Consider the following 25,355-nt stretch of genomic DNA (forward strand, 5'->3'; position numbering starts at 1 on the left):
AAACAAACAATCTACAATACTAACTAAACTGCGTTTAAATAATTTGCTGATAAATAAACACACAATATACCTACAAAATTAATCACATCTTCTCTGGCCAGAAGATTAAGCTCCGCTGCACACGCATTCCGCAGGATACGTGAGCTTACCGATGTTAATACTGCTAGACTAGTTTACTTTAGTTACTTCTATAGTATTAGGTCCTACGGGATACTCATGTGGGGTAAAGCGGCAGACATTCAAATCATATTTGTATTACAAAAACGAGCGATTCGTTCTGTGTACCGTTTAGGTTCTCTCGGGTTTCTCTGAGAAAAAGTTTAAGGAGACTGGTATCATGGCATCACAGTACATTTACGGAAATATTTTGCATGCCCGTAAAATAGACATAATTTCAATAAGAAATAAGATCCATAATATTAACCTTAAACGGTTTCGTTTAACCAAGGTAAACGACTCTTTTATGGGGAACTGTATACGTTTAAGATTCCGGTTAAGATTATAATTTCCTAAGTTTAAAAACTACATTAAAAATATTTTTATTAAACAGTCATATTACAAAATTGACGACTATGTGTTAGATAAAGATGTATGGAAAGACGACATGGCTCTAGAACCGTCGAGTTCTGCGACGGCCGGCCGATAATAAGAGTACTTCATCAGTATCGTAAGTAACCACTTTCCATGAAATTGATCCTGTCTCCCGAGTCCCAATCGTATAATATAAAGAAAATGCGTGGTTCCACTATACACAAGGCGGAAATGATAAATGAACAGCAAACGGCTTAGCCTGTGGCGTTATGAGCAAACACGCTGCGTGAAATTATGGGACATTCGCGGGAATAGCCTCAGGAAAATTACAGGAGCATGTAAGTTTCGCCAACTATGAGTAATACAGCGTGTATTTGGCATTAACCGCTCACGCGATGCGCTCCTCCTACCGCAAAATGGCGGCTATTTGGTTTCGCAAATTAAAAAGCATTCAGTTTAAATACAAGTTTTTACAAATAAAAATTATTATTCTGCATTGCTAAATAAATACCCTTCGTACTACCAACAAAAACATCTCAAATAAAATGCAGTAATACACCGCAAATCCAGCACTTAAAAAGCACTAATGAAATTTTTGCTTGGATAAATATGATAATATTCCGTTTGAGTGGTTCTAACGTTTACCATGAAATTACTCCTTAAAGTATAGTTTATAGACATTTATATTCAGGGTAAACTTAAAAAACGCTACTTACTGTATGTTTTCAATAAATAAACACCAAAATCACCAGCCCAAACAATCACACACACGATTGTCGTGACGTATTTTTGAAGTTGTTTATTTTTTTTAAATGACAAACCCAGGCATTAAAAACTTTGTGGTTTGCTAGAGTAGTTACCGAAATAGCAATTAATATTAGTTCTTTTACCTGTTAGAACTTCGATATTCGATAAATCGGTATAAAATCATCACCGGCACCTCTAGGTGTGGTATGCGTCTACGGCTGCATATATCGCGTGAGGGGTTAAGCTCGGTTTAATTGGATATAGTGATCGATATGATTTAAGTTCTATATATCTTAGTCATTGAGTAGCGGTAGAGCACCTTGTGAAAGAGTTCGTCCAGGGTTGTACTGCCACCTTACCTATTTCTGCCCCCAAGCAGTAATGTCAGCGTTACTGTGTTCGGCTTCTGAAGGGTGCTGGTGAAATTACAGGCACATGGGACTTGTCAATTTATGTCTCAGGTTGACAGGCGCAGTGGCACTAAAACTCTGAGTGACACGGCAACTTTTATGGACAGTTTACCATCAGATGCACGTCTTGTCCGTCCTGTATAAAAGAAGGAGGCTTTGAAGTTGTAGTTTTCGCTGGACATTTATTTGGTACTTTTACAGTAATAACTTTCCAGTTCACTCAATCAATGACTTGGTCTCGAAGTAGGAAATCCCTTGTATGAGTTTTAGAGTAACGGAATTCAATCCGAGGCAATAAACAGAATACTCAGAACAGAACTAATTGAAAAAATTTCAATTCATCCTCATCACGCACCAACAGTGCAAGCCGGACCACTGAGCTTCAAATGCATGATTATATTATATTATATGGATATTCTTTCGTATTTTCGTTTTTAATAGTCGTTCATCGTTCTTTCTTATCAAACAATGAATAAATGATCTTCTGCTCAGTGAGATGGTTGACATCTTTCTAATGTTTTGTTTTGAAAAAAGAACGTTTTCATTTTATTCGTTCGCCTTTATTAAGAGGGAGCATGTCAAAAAAGTTTTGACGTTGGCTCCGCCCAAATTTGTGAAACAAATATATGCCTGAAGTTCGCGTGACATGCGACAGGACATGTTGAATTTTGCGCATTAAAAGTACCAAATTCGTTTTAGCGGATTAACTCTAAAACTAAAGGGATTAAAAAATAAAATATAATTAATTATCTAATTTTTGTCCTAATAACCTGTAGCATTTCGAGGATAAATCGAAAAAATGTGAAAATTAGAGGTCATTTCGTGATTTTTATCTATCGAGGAAACTTTATTGTTTTATGTTTCTGATTTACATCTATGCTTCAATATATCGTGTAGTTACTCATACAATATTTTATTTTTAACTTTAAAGTGGATATACCCCTCTAAAATCAAATCGAAGATTAGGAATTTTTCCTCTGCTCCCTCTTAAGTAATTTCGTAGTCTATTTCTGCCACCAAGCAGTATTGTGTGCGTAAGCGTGCTGGTGAAATTACAAGCACATGGGACTTGTCAACGCATGATCTTTGCGATTAAAACCTCTAAGTGGCACTGCGACTGTTATGAATAGACGTGTCGCTTACCACCAGGCGCATGACTTGTTCATCCCGTCACTTGGTATTATAAAAGAAAAAAGATAGTTTTCATCACCATCCACATTCAACGCTATCTACCGTAATCTTGCGCTGCTCTCACATATCTATAGCCCGCGATTTTGTAGATGTCTTCTTATCCCGCTGAAACGCTTGACCGTTTCTGTGATCCTTTTTTAGGTACTATTCCGCTGTCGTTTTACTCCATCGGTTCTCACCATTTCTCGTCTAAGGTTATTTTTACTGAAGCGGAACTACAGGTAACCGAGTTACCTCAATTTCTATTAACATTCCGTTTTTCTATTTGTTACAGTTGCCACCCAGATTGCTGCGGTGGGCGTTCACGCTCCTACTGCTAGTAGCTGTCATCTCTGTCTCAGAATCTTCACGTAAGTTTATCTTTATATTTCAGTTCTATTCAACGTTATTTGCATTATTCCTGATTACTCCCACTCCATCGCCACCATCCATGGGACTGAGAATTTTTTTTTCCCAGTTGGCCTCACTGGCATGACACCGAAGGGAAAAACTAGGAATAAATTACTGTTTTAGAGCCGACGCTAATAGCGGCCTCTGGGAATTTTCTCCTTCCAGACAAAATATAGAGAAATAAAACAAATAAATGCCAACATTATCCTTCATAATTTATACGATTTATTTTTGACAAAAACACATTTTTGACAATAAACATAAAAGTTAGCCTTTAGGTTTTTGTCGCGTGAAGCTAACCATTATATATTATTCCGAAAGGTCAAATAAAAGCGTTTTTATTTATTTTTTCAAACGACCGGCCATTACAGTGACAACAAGTCGGCCGAGTGACGTATTGGGACAGAGGAAAACAAATGGCTCTAACAATTTATAGCTGATAATTCGACAATTTGTTCTTCTCAAAAACATGGTGTGACATGTTATGCGACGGGTTAGGTGAAATGTGGATTAACATCCGGAGATAAAACTATACTAGGCGCAGCAGTCTTTCTTTCTTTGCTTCTTTCACATTTCTGCACATTTTGCGCTTGCGAAATTGTTTCAGGGGAAGTGGCAACAACTATTTTGCTACATCAAATGGTTTAGGTATTTACTATTAAACAATGATCTTACAAATATATTCCTTACACTTAAGAATATTGTCTAAGAATGTGCTAATTTGTTACACGATAGGATATACTTTATCCGATCATATAAAATGCTCTATATACAGGATAAAGTAAATTCTAAAACGGATTATTTTGGAATAAAATATCTAACTTGGGACGTAATTTTTATATGAAGATATTTCTCTGTAAGTTCCACAGAGAAGCTGCTAAATGTTGGTTTTCAATTGCAGCCCCATAGTTATTAAACTCACATAGTGTTGTTTGCAGATGACACATCCTTGATTTTTAAAACAGACAGACATGACATTAACTATGACCATATTAATGATACCCTCTTTAAGGTAGTTTATTGGTTTAATGCTAACAATTTATTGCTTAATGCCAACAAGACAAAATGTGTTAAATTTGAATTACCTAACGTAAAATCGACTAGTCCAAGCATAGAAATAAACGGAGAAAAGTTAGACTTTGTTAACAAAGCAGTCTTCTTGGGAGTGACCTTAGATAGTAAACTTCAATGGTTTCCACATATATCTTCCCTGGCCAGCAGATTAAGCTCCGCTGCATATGCAGTCCGCAGAATACGTGAGCTTACCGATGTTAGTACTACTAGACTAGTTTACTTTAGTTACTTCCATAGTATAATGTCCTACGGGATTCTCATGTGGGGTAAAGCGGCAGATATTCAAACTATATTTGTATTGCAAAAACGAGCGATTCGTTCTGTGTACCGTCTAGGCTCTCGGGTTTCTCTCAGAGAAAAGTTTAAGGAGACTGGTATCATGACTGTGGCATCACAGTACATTTACTCAAATATTTTATATGCCCGTAAAAATATACATAATTTCAATAACAAAGAAGATATCCATAATATTAGCCTTAGAGCTAAATCCAAACTCAAGGTACCACGATTTCGTTTAACGAAGGTAAACAACTCTTTTATGGGGAACTGTACACGTTTTTACAATAAGATTTCGGAGTATATATTAAGTTTATCATTTCCTAAGTTTAAAACCTACATTAAAAATATTTTGATCGAAAATCATATTACAAAATTGAAGACTACGTGTTAGATAAAGATGTATGGAAAGACGACATGGCTCCAGAATCCACACAAATTCGATTCGAAATCAAAAGTGTATTCTATAGCATTTAAGTTTATTTGAAAAGAGCAATCCCTAGAGTTTCTTGCTCGTTCTTCTCAGGGAGGTCAGCGTAGTGAACGAGCAGTAGCTTAAATGTGACGTTTTCAAGTGTAAATTTATTTTACCTATGGAATAAATAATCTTTGACTTTGACTTTGATTTGTCTCAAAATTTTGCAAATTGCTCAGCGGTTTAACTATACGCGGCGCCGTGCGCTGCCCTATTAGACAATATGGGGTGCTAGTTGACGTCGACTCTGTGTCAAATTGTCTCCGCCTGTTCTTAATTTAGTCGTATTAATTTACAGATTGCGGATTATAAGACGCAAGGGTTGACCCCCCCACATCTCACCTCCTAAAATCTAGGCTCACATTAAAATACATCGCCTTAACAAAGTCACCTATGAACTCAATTATCTCAAGTCACATCAAAATTCATCATTTGAACGTTACTGCCTTTAAAATTGTGAAATGCTAGTTTCTTTCATGCGTGTAAGTTGATTAACCATCGAGTAATTTTACAATTAGATTATGCAATTTGAGTGGAAGAAAGAAAGTTTCGCTCGTTTCGCTCATTTCGCTCGCTGTACTTTAATTATAATCTGAGAATCATTTTAACTAAACTAACGGATAACTCACGTATTTAAGTCAAATTTTTTAGAACTAGTGCGTGATTCTTAGTCACGAGATTCCGTTGCGGTGAGTCGACGGAAACTGCTCACATAAAGCCCTGAAAGCCCAGTTACTCACAACAGGCGCGGGTGCGGGTGGCGGCAGCGAGCAACTACCCTACCATAATTTTAACCTAAGAGCTAAGTCCAAACTCATGATACCACAATTTCGTTTAACCAAGATAAACGACTCTTTTATGGGGAACTGTACACGTTTTTACAATAAGATTCCGGAGCATATATTAAGATTATCATTTCCTAAGTTTAAAAACTACATTAAAAATATTTTGATTGAAAAGTCATATTACAAAATTGAAGACTAAGTATTAGGTAACGACGAATGGAAAGACGACATGGCTCTTGATTCCACACAAATTTGATTCAAAGTGTATTCCGTAGCATTTAAGTTTATTTGAAGAGAGCAATCACCAGTCAGCATAATGAACAAGCAGTAGCTAAAATGTGACTTGTTCAAATGTAAATTTATTTTGCTTATGGAATATGGCTTACAATTATATGGACGTCGGGTCCGCGCCAAAAAGTGTCCGAACTTATAGGGCGTTACAATCGTATACAGAGCGTCATTCACGCTTTAGTCTTCGTTTGTTCGACTGACAGCGAAGCAAGCAAAATTAGACAGTACTGCGTTTAATTAGGTTGACTTGGGACATTTTTTTCGTGGTTTTTGTATTAGACCCGTCGTCCATTTATTTGTAAGTCAATGTATGGAATAAATAATTCTTTGACTTTGACCTTCGTTTTTTTTTTTTTTTTTTTTTTTATTTGTTTGTTTCATTCTTATTAAAGTAATACGAGGATTGCACACTACACTAATAATGTAACTTTCTAATTCTAAGGTCTCATCCACGCTATCCACTGACGTAGTATCTAACAGTTTTCTTCAAAATTTGATTGAAATATCGCTATCTGTCATTTAGTAAACATATTTCTGAGTCTCACGCTTGTTTTCTATTTAAAATTGAGCATTATTTATTGAAGCTGACCCTTTTTCATTTTCAAAAGGTAATCTCTAAATTACTTCATTTAACGTGTTACGCAATAATAGTCTTAATGGGTTTATGGAGTTCTCATCTCTCGCTGATATTTTGATACAGCTCATAATGACGAAAAGTCATTAAAAATTTACAACCACACATACTTGTGCATTAGAAAAAAGAACAACAACTAATTTAAATACAATAAAGAAGAACTAGCATATCAAAATGAAATATTCATCCACGATTCACCTCTCCTGTTTATTTGAATTATTTGAATTGTCTGACAAAATAATAGATCTTTTAAATTTATAAATCACGGTAACATTCCAAAGCGGGCGGGAGATTTAATATGACAAATCGAGGACGAAAAAATAAATAAATTTACAGTGTATCTCAAAAAAAAAGAATTTTTGAAATTTAAAAAAAACATTTTCCATTCACGAAGTATTTGTTGATCTTAGCTAATATTGTACTCCATAAGTGTATATGTTTAGTATTCAATTCCCCTGATACATCGTGCTTATAAGGTTTGAAACATTTATATAGTTATATTTTTTTGGTGGTTATCTCAGACTTCAATGCTCAATACTTTATGTAAGTTACCTCATCAAATTTCAAGCGCACTGTTAATAACACCCTATATAAAATTATAAAAGTGAACCACTACAAATGGACCCGTTTTCTGTCTCAATTTCACTTTTACGGAGATCTTAACTCATTCGGTCTTAAATTACGATAATGAGTATAACATTTCCAATACCTTGATTAACATTTATGTCAAATAAGATGAATTGATTCATGTTAGTGATTGGCAATGCGAATCGCGAAACTGTTATGTATAATACTTCAATATAATAAGGTAATTTTAACTGATCCAGTTACGTGATTTGAACGAGTTGGTTCAGTAATTAAAATTGAATATGATTTTATGCAATTTCCGGGTTTCATCTTGTGCTGTGAAGGATAAAGAAATATTTATGTATTACGTTCATCTTACGCTTTAAAATTACTTGCCTTGCCAGAGTGGAGTAGGCGGTTTTTGCCATAATGGGAGTTGGTGGTTTTTGCCAGAATGGTTTATAACGATCTCGGTAACCCAACGCTTTGCACTGTAGGCACTGGATGAGGAGGTCCTGGGTTCAATTCCCGGTAAAAGTTGCCCCGAAATGAACTCCGTTGCTCTGGTATTCATAGTACAGGGAATTTCCTAGTTTGAGACCAGGCAATTGATGTGTTTGTCTCTATAAAAAGAGATGGAGTTGAATGTTTTTGTCGAAATTGAGGTTTAGACTTTTGCTAGAACAGAGTTATAGTTATAGCCAATTCAAGATAATGAAAAAAATCCGTGCAAAATAGGGTGATGACAATGAAACTAGATATTTCAGACGGAGTCTACACAAGAGCTTTATTTAATTCTAATTAAGTTTAATATGATACACATATTTGTTGTTTTAGATAAGTGTACGAGTACTATGTCTCTATTACCCATTTGTTTAAAGCAAGGAATCGTATTATGTAGACTTCGCCGTGACTAAACAATTATTTAAACAATATAATTTATAAAGACTTGTCCATGTTATTCTTTCATTGAAAATTTATGATTAAAAAAAAGGAAAAGCAATTACAATACGTCTTGATTTATTTAAATTGTTTGATTTTTTTTTATCTCTACTTAAAACTTGGTTATTCATTTTTTGTCTAATAGCGTACAGAACGACTGTCAAATAATGTGTTTTGTTTTTCTAAAATTACTTTTCAGTTAGTTTGTACCTTAACCTAAAATATATAAGGTCTACTTAACCATAAATGGGTACAATACCCCGGGGGCGGCACGCGATGTAACTTTTTAAATTTTTAGTAAAACACTTGAACGTAGAAAACATTATTCTTCTTCTCTTCTAACTTTAGCATATTTAGTATTTAAGTAGCAGTAGAGCTCCCCGTGAAAGCGTTTGTCCAGGGAAGTACCGCCATCTTACCTATTTCTGGTACCAAGCAGTAACGCATTTCGGTTTTGAAGGGTTAAGACGTTTTGATATTATATTGAAATTTCAATCAATGTGCTGCCATCTAGCGGTTATTTTGCTGATCGACGTCGAATTGGAGTTATTAATTTAGTTCTCCAAAAAAGAAGAGACCATATTGCAAGGGTATAAACTTTACTTTAGTTTCTTAAACCAAAGGAAAAATATTTCGATGAACAGAAAATTGAAAATTTATTCAAATAAGGCTCTTTATGAAACTAACACGTAACGGACACTGGCAGAATTGACACAATAAATTAGACACACAAATCATTCTTAAAAATAAAAAAGTAAAAAAAAATATTTCGAAACTTATAGAGAGAAATTAATTAATTCATTCAGAGAAATTAAAAACACCGACGCATGTGAATAAAGCTCTATTTACATTGCAGCGGTGCGGAATAAAACTGAATTTTTGTAACAAAATTGTACACGTACAAACTAGATACGATGCGGTAGTAGCGGAAACTCCCGAAATTGTTGTGAATTTTCCGGAAGACGCGCGACGAGATTATGGGCTCGTATCTAGTTTGTAAGTTACACAAAGACAGTTCTTAATGCCATGGATACAAAATATTTATTTAACTTTATTGACTACAACACATAATGGTACAAAAAGCGGACTTAATGCTAAAAGCACTCTCTACCAGTCAACCTTTGAGGAAAACAATTCCAGTGACGTGTTGATTGGAGAATGAAGGAATTAGACATGAAGCCAGAATGAAAGAGAGGTGTAGAGAGTTACTAAAGTTAATGCATTGAAGGGAAACGGATCGAAAATATTCATTTTGGTTCTGTTCTAGGGCAATGGAAATTGAGCTTTAAGAGACTGTTCAAATATGATTTCGTTTGTCGATAAAACGTTGCTGCCAAATTGCTTTGAAAAATTCTTTTGTATGGATACCTTGCGTTATTCATGACATTGTTGGTGTTCCAGGTAGTGCCCCAGGGAGTTAAATTCGTTACTCTGTAAACGATCACAAAAATAGTATATATACAGGAAATTTTGAACAATTTATGATTGTTACACAAATTTCTGTACTTATAAAATAAACAAAATTGAGTTCTTAGGATTTCGCGATAGTTACGTACGTAGGAAATGAAACTATTTTTCCATATTTAAATCGCGTATATTTGTGTTTTCAAACAAACGAACGTTTCGGGCGCTTTAAATGTCCAATGGTCACGGTTGACTGAGGTGGAAAAGTTATCAACCAGTTATGTCTAATATTAATGCAAACCACCTTATTTTTAATTATAGTTACAAAAGTTATTAATTAAACACCATATTTCTAAATTTTACAAAGAACATTCCAATTTACGCTATATATGTTTTACAATCATTTTATTTTAATAATATGAATTTTTTACTTTATTAAATTAATTATTAATTAATAATGGAAATTAGAACAAATTATAACATTAATTAGTACTGCAGTCTATGTCTTTTTGGGATTTTTCATCAGAGTACGGAGAAACCATTTACCCTGTTGAAATTAGGATGTTGTTTTTAATTTCAATGGCCTCTCGCAGCATCTTGGGTGGATAACGGATTTCTTTTGCAAGGTTCTGAAGTTTGTGAAACTTGATTGAATGTGTAGGTTTATCCATGACATGCTCGCAGACTGCAGACTTGATTACGCGACGATGTTTGACATCAACTATATGTTCTTTGCATTCTTTGACGCGGGTATAAATACTTCGCTACGTTTGTTCAATATAAGAGACACCGCACTCGCAGTCAAGCTTGTAAGCTCCAGCATTCTAAAAGGGGATGTTAAGTAAAATAATTCTTTAAATTCTATCGAGTCTCCCAAGTTCATTAAATAAGATTTCGAAACGTCACTTATTGCTTCAGTAGTTGCAAAGATCCCTATGAAATGCGTCCAGGGAAGTACTGCCACGTTACCTATTTCTGCTGCTAAGCAGTAATATGAGCGTTACTGCGTTCCGGTTTTGAAGTGAAATTACAGGGACAGGGTTTGTCAACTTAAGTTTCAAGGTAACGCAGCGGCAGTGTCCGATCTTTGCGTTTTAAAGCTCTGAATGGCACTGCAACTGTTATGGACAGGCGTATCTTTGACCATTAGGCCCACGACTTGTTCGTGCCGTCATTTGGTATCAAAGAAAGAGCTAAACGGGTCACTATCGTGAACTTTTGTCATGCAAAAGCTGTATAATTTAGTATATTTCTATATCACTATAGAACATATCTAACAAATTCATCATTATTTACAGATGTCCGCAGAAGACTTCGCAAGCCCACCAATGTCTCCACGTCAGTCACATCCAGCGTCTCCAGGTCTTCAGACCAGATCATATCTGCCAGTGTGAACAGACCTAAGATCAGAGGCCGCCCCAACATTGCTAGGAAATCAACTGCTGCTATTGACAATTCTGTTGGCACTGACGATCATAAAGATAAGGATGGATACAAGGTAAGCTACAGATATGGCTTTTAAAGAAGTTTTAAACATGCTTACTTAACAGCTTGAAATGCCAAAGGAAGTAAGTTTAGAACTAAGAAGTCTAAATCTTCAGTAATTTTTAGTTTACTAATAATTGTGACTGCAAAAGTGTGGCGCGCGTATCACGACAGTGGCGCTGCAACTGCGCTTATAAATATTGTACTTTGATTTTTTTAGCATTGGACAGAAGGAAATTAATTTTGGGTCTTTAATTAGGCATCATTTTATTCAGTCATTTTACCTAATTTCGTGAAATAAAATTCTCGAACATATTTACTATCTTGATGTAATTATTACGTATTTTTTATTCCGTGGCACTCGCTATTACAAATGAAACGAAAAATTTAGATATTTTTGAATAAGACTTGCACTATAAAAAGTCTTTTTATTTATATCGAGTTCTTAGGCGCGAGTTCTTAGGTTCTTTTCGCGATTGTTACACATAGGAAATGAAACTAAAAACGGTTGACTGTCAACCGTGACCATGGGACCTGTAAAGGGCCGGAAACGTCGGTTTGTTTGAAAAAACAAATATACGCGGTTTAAATCCGGAAAAATAGTTTCATTTTCTTTTTATGTATTATTAATTATTTTTATCGTGTCAATTTTAAATGTCATTTGTCATCAATTCGGACGATGTTTTCTTTTCCTGTATTTTGTTGACTGAAGAAAATGTTTACTATCACTGCTTCTTTGTGTACGTTTTTTTTTAATTTGAAGGCGCCAGAGATTAAGAACTAAAGCACAAAAATTAGTAAGATTTTTTTTTTATTCAACACTTAAATATTCATCATTTTTAAATACAAAACAAGGTATTATGGTCTTAAACACCTTAATCTTTCCGCTTGTTTTGTATCGTGTACTTAACCCATGACATTTAAAGTATCGTTGGTTTTAATAAATTATTAATTATCTTCTTATCTACCCACGCCATCTCGTATATTAGTACGCGGTGACATTTTGTTAAAATGATTGTTTGGAAACAGTATACAACTTACGCCTACATAATGTTCAAGTTTGTGACAAAGCAACATAATGATAAAGGGTTTAAAATTACATTGTTTGAAGAAGTACACAAAGTTAAGTTGCGTGTACTAACACTGCAAATTTCAAAGACTAACTTATCGGTTCCAATTTATATTACGTAAGACGTAGGCTCAACGTATAATAGAAGAGACTAACAATTGTGCCCTTGAAACGAAAAAGGCATATTTTGGTCAAAATTGACTTACAATCAGGTCCGGATCAGGAAAAAGTCTGTCTACCTAATTTTATATAGAAATCTATCTCCATAATTGTTGAATACGCTAATATCAATCATCACATGGTTTATCATAAAAGGTCATATTTAACGCTTATTAAGTTTACAAACTTATATCTAAAGATTTTACTTAGTAATATACGGAACAGTGTCCTTATTATGTATATTATTACTTCAATTGCAATACTTACAAAAAGGCACAACTTACAATATTTGGACGTAGACGTAGGACGAATTAGTAGATAAGCAAAAAGAATCCAATGCACAAAGTTATCAAAACGTGAGTTATTGTACCAAGCGGATCCTAAAGTCTAACCTCTTAAATCTGCAAAATAAATCCAACATATAAATATAAATAAATACCTCAGGAGTTACATGATGACAAAATGTCTGTTCACTCTTTGTGCCTTCCGAAGGGAAATCTTTAACAGAAGCGAGTTCCTTTTAGTTTGGCATAATATTTTCGACAACCTAGTTTAAATTCCAATAAATTGAATACAAATGTATTATTTCTAATATATAAATTACAATGAAATATCGAAATAAATACTAGATATTTAATACTCGCCTTTTCCTATAACGATACGGTTTCATAATAATTTTACATTTCCGGAACTAATTCCTCGGTTATGAATTTAAAACCGTGTATCTGAAATTAATTACATGCGTTAAGAATATTAGATAATCACGTAGCTCACTAATGATCATAAAACATTTACGTAACAAGAAATTGAAAATAATTGCCTATTTAATAGGAAATAGGTTTACTCTTCCTCATACGTTTAGAAAGGTAGCTTCCCTTTGATTGACATGCAAGGAAAAGGCGAGGCCCGAGTATTGCGCCTTGTACGACACCATACACCAATATACACTTTCTGTTACCGTTTCAAGTTCTCGTTTCATTGTGAACATTATTAATTACATAAAAAGTTTTAATTAATAATTTTTAATTTTATATAGAGAAACAATGTCAATTTTGTCACAGTAAAATGTAATGCGGATGTGGTCTAAAGCTTTTTGAATAACCGGAGTCAAGTTGCTGGCCTTCGCAATACGTTTGCGACGTTGCGATCTCATTTACGAGTCTTTTAAAACAACGACTAAGTTTAGGAAATAGATTGTTGCGACAATTTAGAAGTATATTATAATGAATTGTTGCTGCTCTAAAACAGTCAAACATTTTACTTTGCCGCTATCCTTTGCGGAATCCTTACTGGCCGAGAACACACATATTAACTTTTGTTTGCCTTATCCTGGAAAATTTACAATACCGTCAAAAGTTTATAACACTATAAAGTCAGAGCTCGGCATGCAAGAAATAATTAATGCTCACTTAGCAATTCAGTAACGTATAACATACACCAAAACACTGTCATATCAAAAACAGCATTTCTTTCATTTCTTTAGCTTTCTTCAAAATCCTTTGATTTTTCGTTTTTTTTATCCTTTTCGAGGTTTAATAACATAAAAATATACATTTAACTTACGTTGTATATTAGATATTAAAGAAATCTGTCTGTCCATTGTAATTTTACTTTAGAAGATAAGCTATTTCTATTGAAAAACTAATATTTTGTTTCCCTTGATAACAGCTTGATAAGATTCTTGTAGTTATGAAATCACAAAACACTGTATTGAGCCTTGTAGTGTTTTGGTTTGATATGATAGCACAGGTTTTTACAACAATTACTTCATTATCTCTTTCCAGGTCGTCTGTTACTACACCAACTGGTCCCAATACCGTACAAAAATCGGCAAGTTTCTTCCCGAAGACATCCAACCTGATCTTTGCACTCACATCATTTTCGCTTTCGGGTGGTTGAAGAAAGGAAAGCTCAGCTCCTTCGAGTCCAACGACGAAACGAAAGATGGAAAGACTGGATTGTATGATAGGATCAATGCGCTGAAGAAAGCGAACCCGAAATTGAAGACTTTATTGGCTATTGGTAAGTCTTGTAAAATTAAAATGCCTAGCGTTTTATACTAAGTATATTTGTAAGTACTTATTAAAAGAATGTAAGCCAATTACAAAAAGGTTATTTATAGAACAACGTTTATTATCTGTCTGATCCTTAATTATTCAAAAATAATTAAGCTAATTAGTTCAATCAATCCATTAAAATAATCGGTACTTTTCAGTCTATCGAGTTTAAGTACATTTAGATAGTTTAAAACTGCATCCGTAGCTGAACGGTTACCATGCTGAACTATCACGCAGAAATCCCGGGTTAGATTCCCGGGACGGGAGAAATGTTTTTATGGCCTAAATTTATTTCTCTCGTCACCCGCGATACAGGGTTTCGTCAGTGTGTGAGTGTGTTATTTATAATATTTAGATAATACATATTTTATTCCACAAAAAAGAAACCTAAATTGTTAGAGTCCTTGTATAATACACAATAGTACTTCGAGGGAAGTAATGCCACCTTACTTATTTCCGCCAAGCAGTAATATGAGCATTACTGCGTTCTGATTTTGAAGAATGTGGGTGCTGGTCAATTGCAGGCACATGGCACTTATCAAATTATGTCTCAGGGTGACGAGCGCTGTGGCAGTACAGTAAAGTATAATATAATAAACTATAATATAACAACTAAACTTAAAAGTGCAGCTATAGTGTACTTTCAAGTTTAGTGTAAACGGACATTAATCTGTTTGTAACATAGACGTGGTAATGGAAAGAATGAACACCTAAATATTATAGAAAAAAGCATCGCTGTGTATCAAATAATCTTCGTAACGAGTTTGTTATACTCTGTATCATAAATCTTCAAAATAATGTACCCTAAGAGCGGTTACACATGGCGATGCAAACGCGATGCAGTCGATAATCGTCTACCTGTACACACGCGCGCGATTTTAGGCAGCGATGCATTCTACACAAACGAGAGTTGCATCGCTACACGTGGAATTTATAGGCGATTGTATAGATGCAATTGCGCGGTTGTATCGATGCAATCGCCTATAAATCGCAAGTGCTACACTACGACGTACCATACCATACGTGTATAACCACTCTAAAGAGTAGTAATTTCCCAGTCAAGTATAACCTAACAAATATTTTATACACAAGCAGTATGGTTATGTATTCGTATAAACATTCAAGCCATTCTAGGTCTTTTTAACCGACTTCAAAAAAAGGAGGTTCTCAATTCGACTGTATGTTTTTTTGTATGTTACGCGATAACTGTACGGTATTTGGGAACCGATTTTCATGATTCTTTTTTTTGTTGGAAAGAGAGTACCTACCTCCATAGTGGTCCCATTTAATTTTGAAGAAAATCATCTACCTCTAAGGGTGGCTGTTCACGCATGAAAATTCATTTTTATAAATACCGCTATAAATTTTATTATAAGGAGCAATTATTTTAATGGTTGATTTTGTTATTCCCCAATTCAAGGCGTTTTTCTCTCTCAATATGCTTTGAGTAGTGAGAACCGATTTTTATTATCTCCTGTGTCAGGTCCGAACTATACTGTAGTGTAGTATAACTATAGTGGCGAACTAGGGAATGAATCCGGGGTTGCGCACTTTCCGGTAACCGATTTCAATAAAACTTGGTAATTGTACGTACTTTTGAGGTCGGTTTTTTTAGTATTCTGTGCTGAGATTATTAGAGCCTACGCTCTGCAAATCTGATTTAGATTGTTTATAATATAAGACGGGACACTGAACATTATGTGAATTCTCTAGGGCTGGGATAATATCGACAATATGTTTTCCCAGATTTGTCTTAATTTACAGGGCGTCCGGCAAGCGCCTGGAAGGGGATTTTAACCCGTCATCCATCCGCATTCCGATAAACACGAAAAAATTCTCATTTATTACTTTTACCATTACTCTTTGCTACAATTAATTTTACAAAACTTACCAACATCAAAAATTAACAAGCATTTTGGGCTACCGTGGATCCATAGGATCGCTACTTGTAGTAAAAATATTACGGACCCGCGTAGGTCCGTAGAACGCGCCAAGGGTTAAATGAATTAAAAAAAGGATAGATGATTGTTTTATATTTATTAAAAATATACAGTCTGTTTAAGAGGTCCGGGAAAAACGCTCGATTTCACCCAAATGCGCGGTAATTTTTTACTCAACAATTTAGATGATGGCAGCCATTTTAAGTTACAAATAAATGGACGACGGGTCTAATACACAAACCACGAAAAAAAATGTCCCAAATCAACCAATTTAAACGTAGTGACATGTAAAGGAATATGAAAAAGCTAAAACGTTGAATTTAAATTGTAATGTCATCGCAGTATTGTCTAATTTTGCTTGCTTCGCTGTCAGTCGAACAAACGAAGACTAAAGCGTGAATGACGCTCTGTATACGATTTTAACGCCCTATAAGTTCGGACACTTTTTGGCGCGGACCCGACGTCCATATAATTGTAAGTCAATGATGGCAGCCTTAATTTTGGCCAAAAATCCATTTTGACTAATAGCGTGTTCAATGTTGTCATTTTGCAGATAAAATCATTTATAAAATGTTATATTATTTGGGACTAGTCATAACTTATACTAACTTTCTTGCATTAATGAACAAAATGAGTTTGGAATTTATATGTAATTATCGAAACAACATTCACTATAAATCATACATTAAGAAACATCTTTTGAAAACTGAAGATATAAACTTTATTTTGTAAATTGCTTCATTGTTGTTATATGCCACTGATATACACATGGAAGTGAGCATGTTTTTGTACCTGTCTAGAAGTAATTAAGTTGGTTTTTAAGATTTTCGCTCCATTATATATCATCTTTACGTAAATAGACTGATCTCCTTCACCGCGGATAAGACCAGAACGGTCTTTGTGAGCGAAGCTTGTAATTAGTAAATAAGTATTTTTCCTGTATTTAGGTCAATAAAAAAAATACGTCTAAATGAAACAAAATATTTTGCTAATAAAAATAATTCACTTAAATATTTCCATCGATAACTCAGGAATAACATCCCTACGTCATATTATGTGAACAGTGAACAAGCCTTTCTCACAACACAAAGCGTATTTTCACCCGCTTCACAGGAACGCATAAAACCGCGCCCATTTTCGTAAGAGCGCAAAAAAAAAGTGGCGCAATGATTGACTAGAGTTGGATAATGAAATCGATAATAATCGGCATACGACTTTTTGCTTGACTGCACTAGTTACGACAGATTTCCTGTCTGTTAATTGGCGTTAAGGTAGACAATGTTCCCGCAGTTTTTTCGTGTTGCGTGTAACGAATGGAATACAATATAACAAGCACGGCGTACAACGAAATTATGGCTTTAGGAAAATGTTTTTTCTTTTAAACCTAACTTAACCGAAGCATTATCGTGTCTTTGCGATAAACATTCAATATATCCTAAAAGAACAACTGTTTCGTTATTAAAATTTAAAAAATAAAAAAATTTCGACTTTGTGATAGGTTACCGTTACAGCCACCTTATCTATTTCTGAAGCATTATTGTGTTCCAGTTAGGAAGAGTTTTTTTGCTGATGGAACTATAGTGGTAGTGCTCTTCACTACCATTTGATTTAAAGCTTCGAATGGCACTGCAAGTGTTATAAGTATACCAGGCCTAATTCTTGTTCCATCAATGGACGCCATTAAAAAAACACAATAATAACAGAAACGGTTATAACAATAAACTACGCTAATTCTGTTAATAGCATTAAACCTAAAAAGATCAAGTTATACAGATTTTTTTATTTCGTTATTATAAGGTTGTGGAACATCGCAACATGTTTGTTAATTGCGAATTTTAATAAGTTAAAAGTTGCAATATTATTAATGATAGATAATTATTTCGAAAACGACTTAACGCTATTTTCTTAATTTGTAAAATAACAATAAATCTTGGTGACTGTAACATGTTCATTCAAATGTCAAGAAGACATTCGAACCATCACGACTGTTGTAGGTAGATTCTCTTTTAAGTTTAAGAGCCATCTAATATACACGAAAAAAAGTACAGCTGTTTTGAGAACTTTCTCACGTTTTGAAGTCACAGAATAAAGTTTCAACTTGTAGCGCAAACAACTTTTGTTCTTACAGTGTTGGAACATCTCTGTTTCGGATCCCGATGGGATGCTATTTAGAAAATAAACCATCAACATAAACCATCAACATTAACCTGAAATAACAATGTTATTTCGCTACTGTGCTCATCCATCATAATATGTTACTTTCTACATTCGACATCGTGTATTTTGCGAAATGGTCTTAATGTCTATTTTACTTCAAAGTTGAACAACAACATTAAACCGGTGGTTTTTTTTAACCCAGGTGGCTGGTCTTTCGGAACTCAGAAGTTCAAGGATCTGTCAGCTAGCCGCTATGCTCGCCAGACCTTTATCTACTCAGCTATCCCCTACCTGAGGGACAGAAACTTCGACGGCCTCGACGTGGATTGGGAGTACCCCAAGGGCGGTGATGATAAGAAGAATTTTGTGCTGTTATTAAAGGGTAAGTTTTGAAATTGTTTTCTGATATACTACGAAATGCAATGTCACGTGTCTTGTTTGACTTTGCGTGTTATATTTTTCGTTTTCCGTAAAAGAACTAAGTATATTTTTAGGCAAAAAGCATGTGTCAGAACAATTTGTCGATTGAAGAGGGCAGATAGCTACAAACCAATTTTAAAGACCTTCGACTACTGACTGTTCCTTCACTTTATATCTACGAAACTGCCGTGTATGTCCGAGTGCACCCACACTTGTTCACGCGAACTCTGAAGCCAAGACGAATTCACCAACTCCGTTTGAAAGCCTGTATAACTAAAACAATTAATACCTTGTGCTATTTAAAAAAACAATTAAACAAGTTATTTACTAATAAAATGTACTATACAGTATCCGAATTTGTAAATGATAAATCCCTAAATTCATTGTCTAATTTTTGACATTGGACATTATTCATATTACGATATTATTTTTTCACATAAATTACCATTAAAATTGACCGACTTATTAAAAACATGTGTACATGCCCATGTAATATTATTGAAAAAGAAACATGTTACACTTGGTTAATAGTATGTCGAAGTGCATGTGAGTGAATGTATAATACCTATACCTTCAACATTACACTATACTTACATAGAAACTACACTCATTTTGTACATGTTAGCTTCTACAATAACCTGTGTTTTCACAAATAAATAATGTGAGGTGAGCAGTCCCATATCATTCTACATAAGTTTTGTTTATAGTCCCCCTCCCTATCAACCTCTTGGTTATGCGGGAAGGGCACTGTGACCTATGCGCGCACAGGAACCTTACAGGTTCACTGACCTCAGATCAGCCAGTGTACAGGGTTGTCACAGACCTCTGTCACTTGACTTCATCCGGTCCTTCGAGAGGCCAGCGCCCCGGGTGCACGCTGTAGGCACGCTCACTTCCCGATGCGCAGTGCGCAACTAGCGGTTGCCACCGCTAAGCCGTCGAGTCTGAGTCCATTACCAAATCTTCTCATTGGCGGCGAAGCTGTAAGCCACGCTCACTTCCCGACGCCGAAAAACGACTCTCTCCAGTTCCCAATAACCTAAGCGGCTGGAGGGACCGGAGGATATCTAGCTGAGAAGAAATGTGAGGCGAGCAGTGGCAGTGCTCCTCAAATCTTTGCGATTATAGCTCTAAGTAGCACTGCATATCATAGATATCATAATCAACGCGTTTATACGACCAAAGTCTGCCACGATGGTCTAAGGCGAGTTGGGAACTTAACACGTTTTCCGAGAGTTGTGAATCTCTTTCGACGTTCAGGTTACATCACGTGGTGTTCCTTCGCTGAAAAGCTCGTGGTAAATTTCAAATTTAATTTTCCACATAAACTATCCGAAAAAAAACAAAGAACACGATGTTTTTGAAACCCATTTAGCACTTACGTCACGAAAGGATATAGAAATATGATACTTATTGTAATGTACAATAAAGTAACTTGTATCCTGGATTTTATCCACAAAAGCACCTGCTACAAGAATATTTTAGAGAACAAACGATGCGACTCAAAGCCGGCGAAATTCGAGTTTCAACTGAAACCGCATAAAATGCGGGGCATGTACGCAATTCCTAGCACGCTAGGAAAAATTTGGTCTAGCAAAACAGGAGAATTTCTTAGCATTATTGCTTTGTTTATACTCAATGAAAGTGGCGGTAAACTTTATTTTCTACACTGATTGCGACAAAGACTGTGGAGGTGACTTTTACTTATTTTTTCATTTATTCAAGAACTTCCAACAGCATAAATAAATCATTATTAGACAACATTACATACTTTGCTCTGATCATATAGTAAGTGGCTAAAGCACTTGTGTTATGGAAACAATATAGTTTTTTTTTAGTTTTCTACACTGACCCGGCTGGGGATCAAACCTGGAACCTCAAAGATGGCGACACAATGAAAACCAGTGTGCATGCCACTTGACCACGGAGGTCGTCGAATATTTTTCCGTTTTTCTCTCAAAGAGATCTCTTTTAGATATAAGTCTATCTACTCAATTTTTCTGCACTTGTTTAATAGAAATATTAGTTTTGTATCATGTTTGTAGCAGTAGAAGACGAGAGAGAAATTCTGCCAAATTTCCTATTTCTTCTGCCAAGTAAGAATGTGAGCATTACGGTATGCAACTGTTACGGTCAGGCGTGTCGCTTATCACCAGGCGCACGACTTGTTCGTCCGGTCACTTGATATCATAAAAAAAATTGGTGCACTATAATACATGTTTTGAAAAAAACAAATAATACGACGCAAGCACATAGAAATATTCCTGAGGTTCGCTGGTTCGTTCCGTGGCTTAGTTGGTATAGCGTCTGACACAGTAAGCTAGAAGACGTCGGTTCGAATCAAGCCGGATCGAAGTGTTCGATCTCGAATCTTTGTAATAATAATTATAAGAAACTAGTGGAGTAATTTTACAAATAATAATTGAATATCAATTCAATAAAAATTTAAAAATTCATATTCTTGAAATAAAATAATTTATAAAACATATGTAGCGTAAATTGGAATGTTCTTTGTCAAATTCAAAATAAGATATTAAGTTAATAACTTTTGTAACTATATTAGAAAAAATGAGACCTGTAAAGGGCCTGAAATCTTGGTTTGTTTGAAAAAACAAATATACGCGATTTAAATCTGGAAAAAGTTTCATTTCCTACAAATAAATCATAGTTTAGTGTGAATTTTGCCCAAAGGTAACGATTTTCCGCTGTAGTCGATGGCGGTACCACGATGCGATTGAGCCATGTACAATATTCTTAACATCTGTGTGACTGTACTAAAGCGAAGACAAAATAATATTAATTTACCATAGTGCACCCATTATTATAATATATCCAGGTTGTAACCGTTAAGTGTGCCCAGGCGATTATTCCATAAACATAAGATGTATATAAAAGCTTTACATGGATATCGAAAATACGTTACCTAAGGGAATCGACATAAATAACTTTTTAAAAATAAAACTAGAAATGTCTAAAATTTTAACATTAGATGCTCCCATACATTTTATATTACATTCGTAGAGAGGTTTTAGTTCTACCTACTGTAAGAGGTAACAAGAACTACAGAAGACCAAAACTGATACAAATAAATTAATAAAACTAACTTTTAATTGAATAAAAATATTATGGCATAGTGAATTATTTGGTCAAATGGGAGTTGTCTATAAAAATGAATAAAATTGATCAAACTTTTTGAGTGCTAATCGACTCAGTTTTATGTAAGGATCATTTCATTGTATGGGATGAAAAAAATTAGGACAACAGAAGAACTAGACGGATATTTCTAGTTTTATTTTTAAAAGTTATTGATGCCGATTTAATAATTAGGTAACATACTTTCGATATCACTTTAAAGCTTTTTGATATCTATTAAATTTATGGAATAATCGTCTGGGCACACTTTATGATTACACTCTGTATACAGGTTGAGATAATTAAGATCATAATCCGCTACGCCAGGCAACCGCAGGTTGACGACTTCTTACCATGGGCTGTAAACCTTTTTAAACGTGCAGGTTTTAACACGACGTTCTCCTTCTCTGTAAGCGAGAGGTACTGCTACTAAACTTTTAGGAAATCACGTATATCTAGCGAAAACAGATTTTTCCACTCTCAAAATCCCTAACACAGACAGCGCGTCGCGCAGTTTGATTCTCAATACTCTCACAGTAATTTCACGTCACAAAACAAAGCGATTCGAAAGCTGTTTCGGTTCGCATTACAGAGATCTCAATCCAACGTTGCGGTTTAAATCGAGACATTTTCTATTTGAAAGTCCGCCTGCAATATCTGCGGGCAGATCGCCTAAATATTGGCAAATATCGGACCGAACCGTAGACAGGTGCATCGGCTTGCATAGAGTTCGAACTTTGTAGAAAGTTCTAGGTTTTTTTAAATTCTTTATTTACTTCGTAACTTTTATACAATGTACTATCAACAGAGTTGAAGCCTTCCCAATCCCAAGACAGTTTTATTTGCAAGTGGAGATTGTAGCTTGCGTAAATAATATGACATAGCCCTTAATAATCGGTACTACCTCACCTCGGATTCAAAATTTTCGCGTTCGTCTTTATGTATCAAATATCCAACATCACTGATCAATTGTCAGTAATTACAGGTTAATAACCACAGTATTTTTAATTTTTCTCCCGACGCTGTTTCAGAGCAGTACGCGTTTGTAGTTACGGATACTTGTGATAGTTATTTAGGCTAGTTTTTATTCGTCTGTAATCTACACTAAACAACTTGCTACTCAGACTAAATTTTTTTTTTTTTTTTCTGTTACCTAAAGAAACACTTTTCACGTCTAACTTATCTACGTAGGCTGGATCTTTTGACAAATTGCTAAATAATTCCCACCACTGGAAGCAAGTACGTGACCTATCAACAAAGAATCTATCAAGAATATTTTGACATCGTTTATAAAAAGGTCTTAAAAAACGATGAACCGCCAAAATTTGCCATTTCTATAACATCGCTAGGGCTGCACTGTACTATCAAAATACAATCTATCGAAATATCGATAGTCTGTGGTCGTGCTCGACTGCACCTGTCGCAGGCACGGGCAGTGTTGCCATATGAAATATTTTGGCGATAAAATTTTAATGGCTGCCCGTTATGACCTCGGTTATCGGGGTAGTCGGTTTTATTAATTTTTATAGCTCTTGTAAAGATTATTTCGTGATAGCTCTATTTGGCTATGGGAGTTATAATTTAAAACAGATGTTGCATTGTACAATGCTATTAAGAAGTAAATATATGTTTAGTAATAACGACTTGAGATAAGTAGATAGATAAAACGTTTGACCAAAACAAATACATACAAACAAACGCACACACTCATGTGTCAAAATCTAATAAAAGAGTGATTGGAACAAATTTACAATTCACTATATTTACAAAGATCAACAAAATAATTATTTAATATATGTTGTGTTGTAAATGCCCTGGCTCAACATGAATATTATAATAGATACCTTGTTAGTTGTGTACATACAGGATGATTTGTAAACTACTAACAGCTTCGCGGGACTTTTGTTCCATGAATTTTAATCATTCGTCAGATTTTACTTTCGTACAAAAAAATAACAATTAATAAATAAACGTAGAAAGTGAAATAAAAAGTTAACAAGTAACGAAAGAAAGCGCTAGCATAAAACGCAGAAGCTTTTTTTTTATAATGTCAAGTGGCGGGACGAACAAGTCGTGTCCCTGATGGTAAACTACGCGCCTGTCCATAACTTAGCTTAGTTATTATAAAAAAAATAACCACTAAATCCTTAAAATCTATGTTAGAAAAAAGAAATATGAAAAATACTCACCCACATAACGGAAGCAAAGTTTCATGTTTGCCTTTAATGCTATTTTAAAATACCATTTAAATGCGAATTGCCACACATACTACTTTTGTAGAAATATTCTAGTTTTTATTGCCTCATCTTAAAGTCGTAACCGTCTGAATTTTTGCAAATATTTTCCTTTGGTGGCCGCACCTAATAAACGTGTATTATCTACACGAAATCATGGCTAGAAATCGGTTATGATTTTGACCGTTTAAAAAGCTAAACTTTTTGTAGAAGCTATAGTAATTAATTTTGATCTGGGAATCACTTTTGATCAAACAGGTAATATCGACATCGATAAAATGCTAAACTCGACAACTAAACCCACAATTAGGCACCTCTAATCTGCGATATTTCATCAGGAACCCGTACAAGTTGCACCACCGTTTTCTCGTCACGACAAACTTGGACCAAAACGAGCTTCCTGCACTGTTATTAGCTCTGTCGTAATATGCCGTGAAGATGGTATTTTCTTTGCATTATTTGATTACTAAAGGTATTATGATGTTTGAAAATTAATGCTGTCTACAATTTGAGGAGATTGTCTGTAAAGGTGTGTGAGTTATTCACAGTCTTTAGGGTAATGTGGAAAGTTTGAATTGTATAATTTTTTTTTATAATATTAAGTGACGGGACGAACAAGTGGTACGCCTGATACACGCCTGTCCATAACACCTATAGTGCCACCCAAGAGCTTTAAATTACAAAGATATGAGAGATACTGCCACTGCGCCCGTCACCCTGGGACATAAGTTGACAAGTCCTATATGCCTGTAATTTTACCTGCACCCTTCAAAACCGGAAGACAGTAATGCTGACATTACTGCTTGGCGGCAGAAATAGGTAAGGTGGCAGTACTGGCAGTGCTACCCTGGACGAACTCTTTCTCAAGGAGCTCTACTCTAAGGAAGTCCAAAACCAAAACAATGATCTACAACAAGCACAAAGATAAATTCATAAGGTCTGCTAGGTCGTAGCACAGTTGGAGCGTCAGATAAGGTATGCTGAA

At 35.0% G+C, this 25,355-nt stretch overlaps 1 protein-coding gene across 1 annotated transcript in view; it reads left to right on the forward strand.

Moving 5' to 3' along the window:
* The window catches only part of LOC113239987 (chitotriosidase-1-like), a 173,833-nt gene that overhangs the window by 93,617 nt on the left and 54,861 nt on the right, over positions 1 to 25,355 (forward strand). The window contains exons 2-5 of the mRNA XM_026477178.1: positions 3,154 to 3,229; positions 11,016 to 11,215; positions 14,215 to 14,452; positions 18,787 to 18,966. Of these exons, the coding sequence (XP_026332963.1) occupies positions 3,154 to 3,229; positions 11,016 to 11,215; positions 14,215 to 14,452; positions 18,787 to 18,966 (694 nt within the window). The remainder of the gene's footprint in view (positions 1 to 3,153; positions 3,230 to 11,015; positions 11,216 to 14,214; positions 14,453 to 18,786; positions 18,967 to 25,355) is intronic.

Source organism: Hyposmocoma kahamanoa, unplaced genomic scaffold (assembly GCF_003589595.1).
Source record: "Hyposmocoma kahamanoa isolate Upper Pololo Valley unplaced genomic scaffold, ASM358959v1 119, whole genome shotgun sequence".
Classification (NCBI taxonomy): Eukaryota; Metazoa; Arthropoda; class Insecta; order Lepidoptera; family Cosmopterigidae; genus Hyposmocoma; species Hyposmocoma kahamanoa.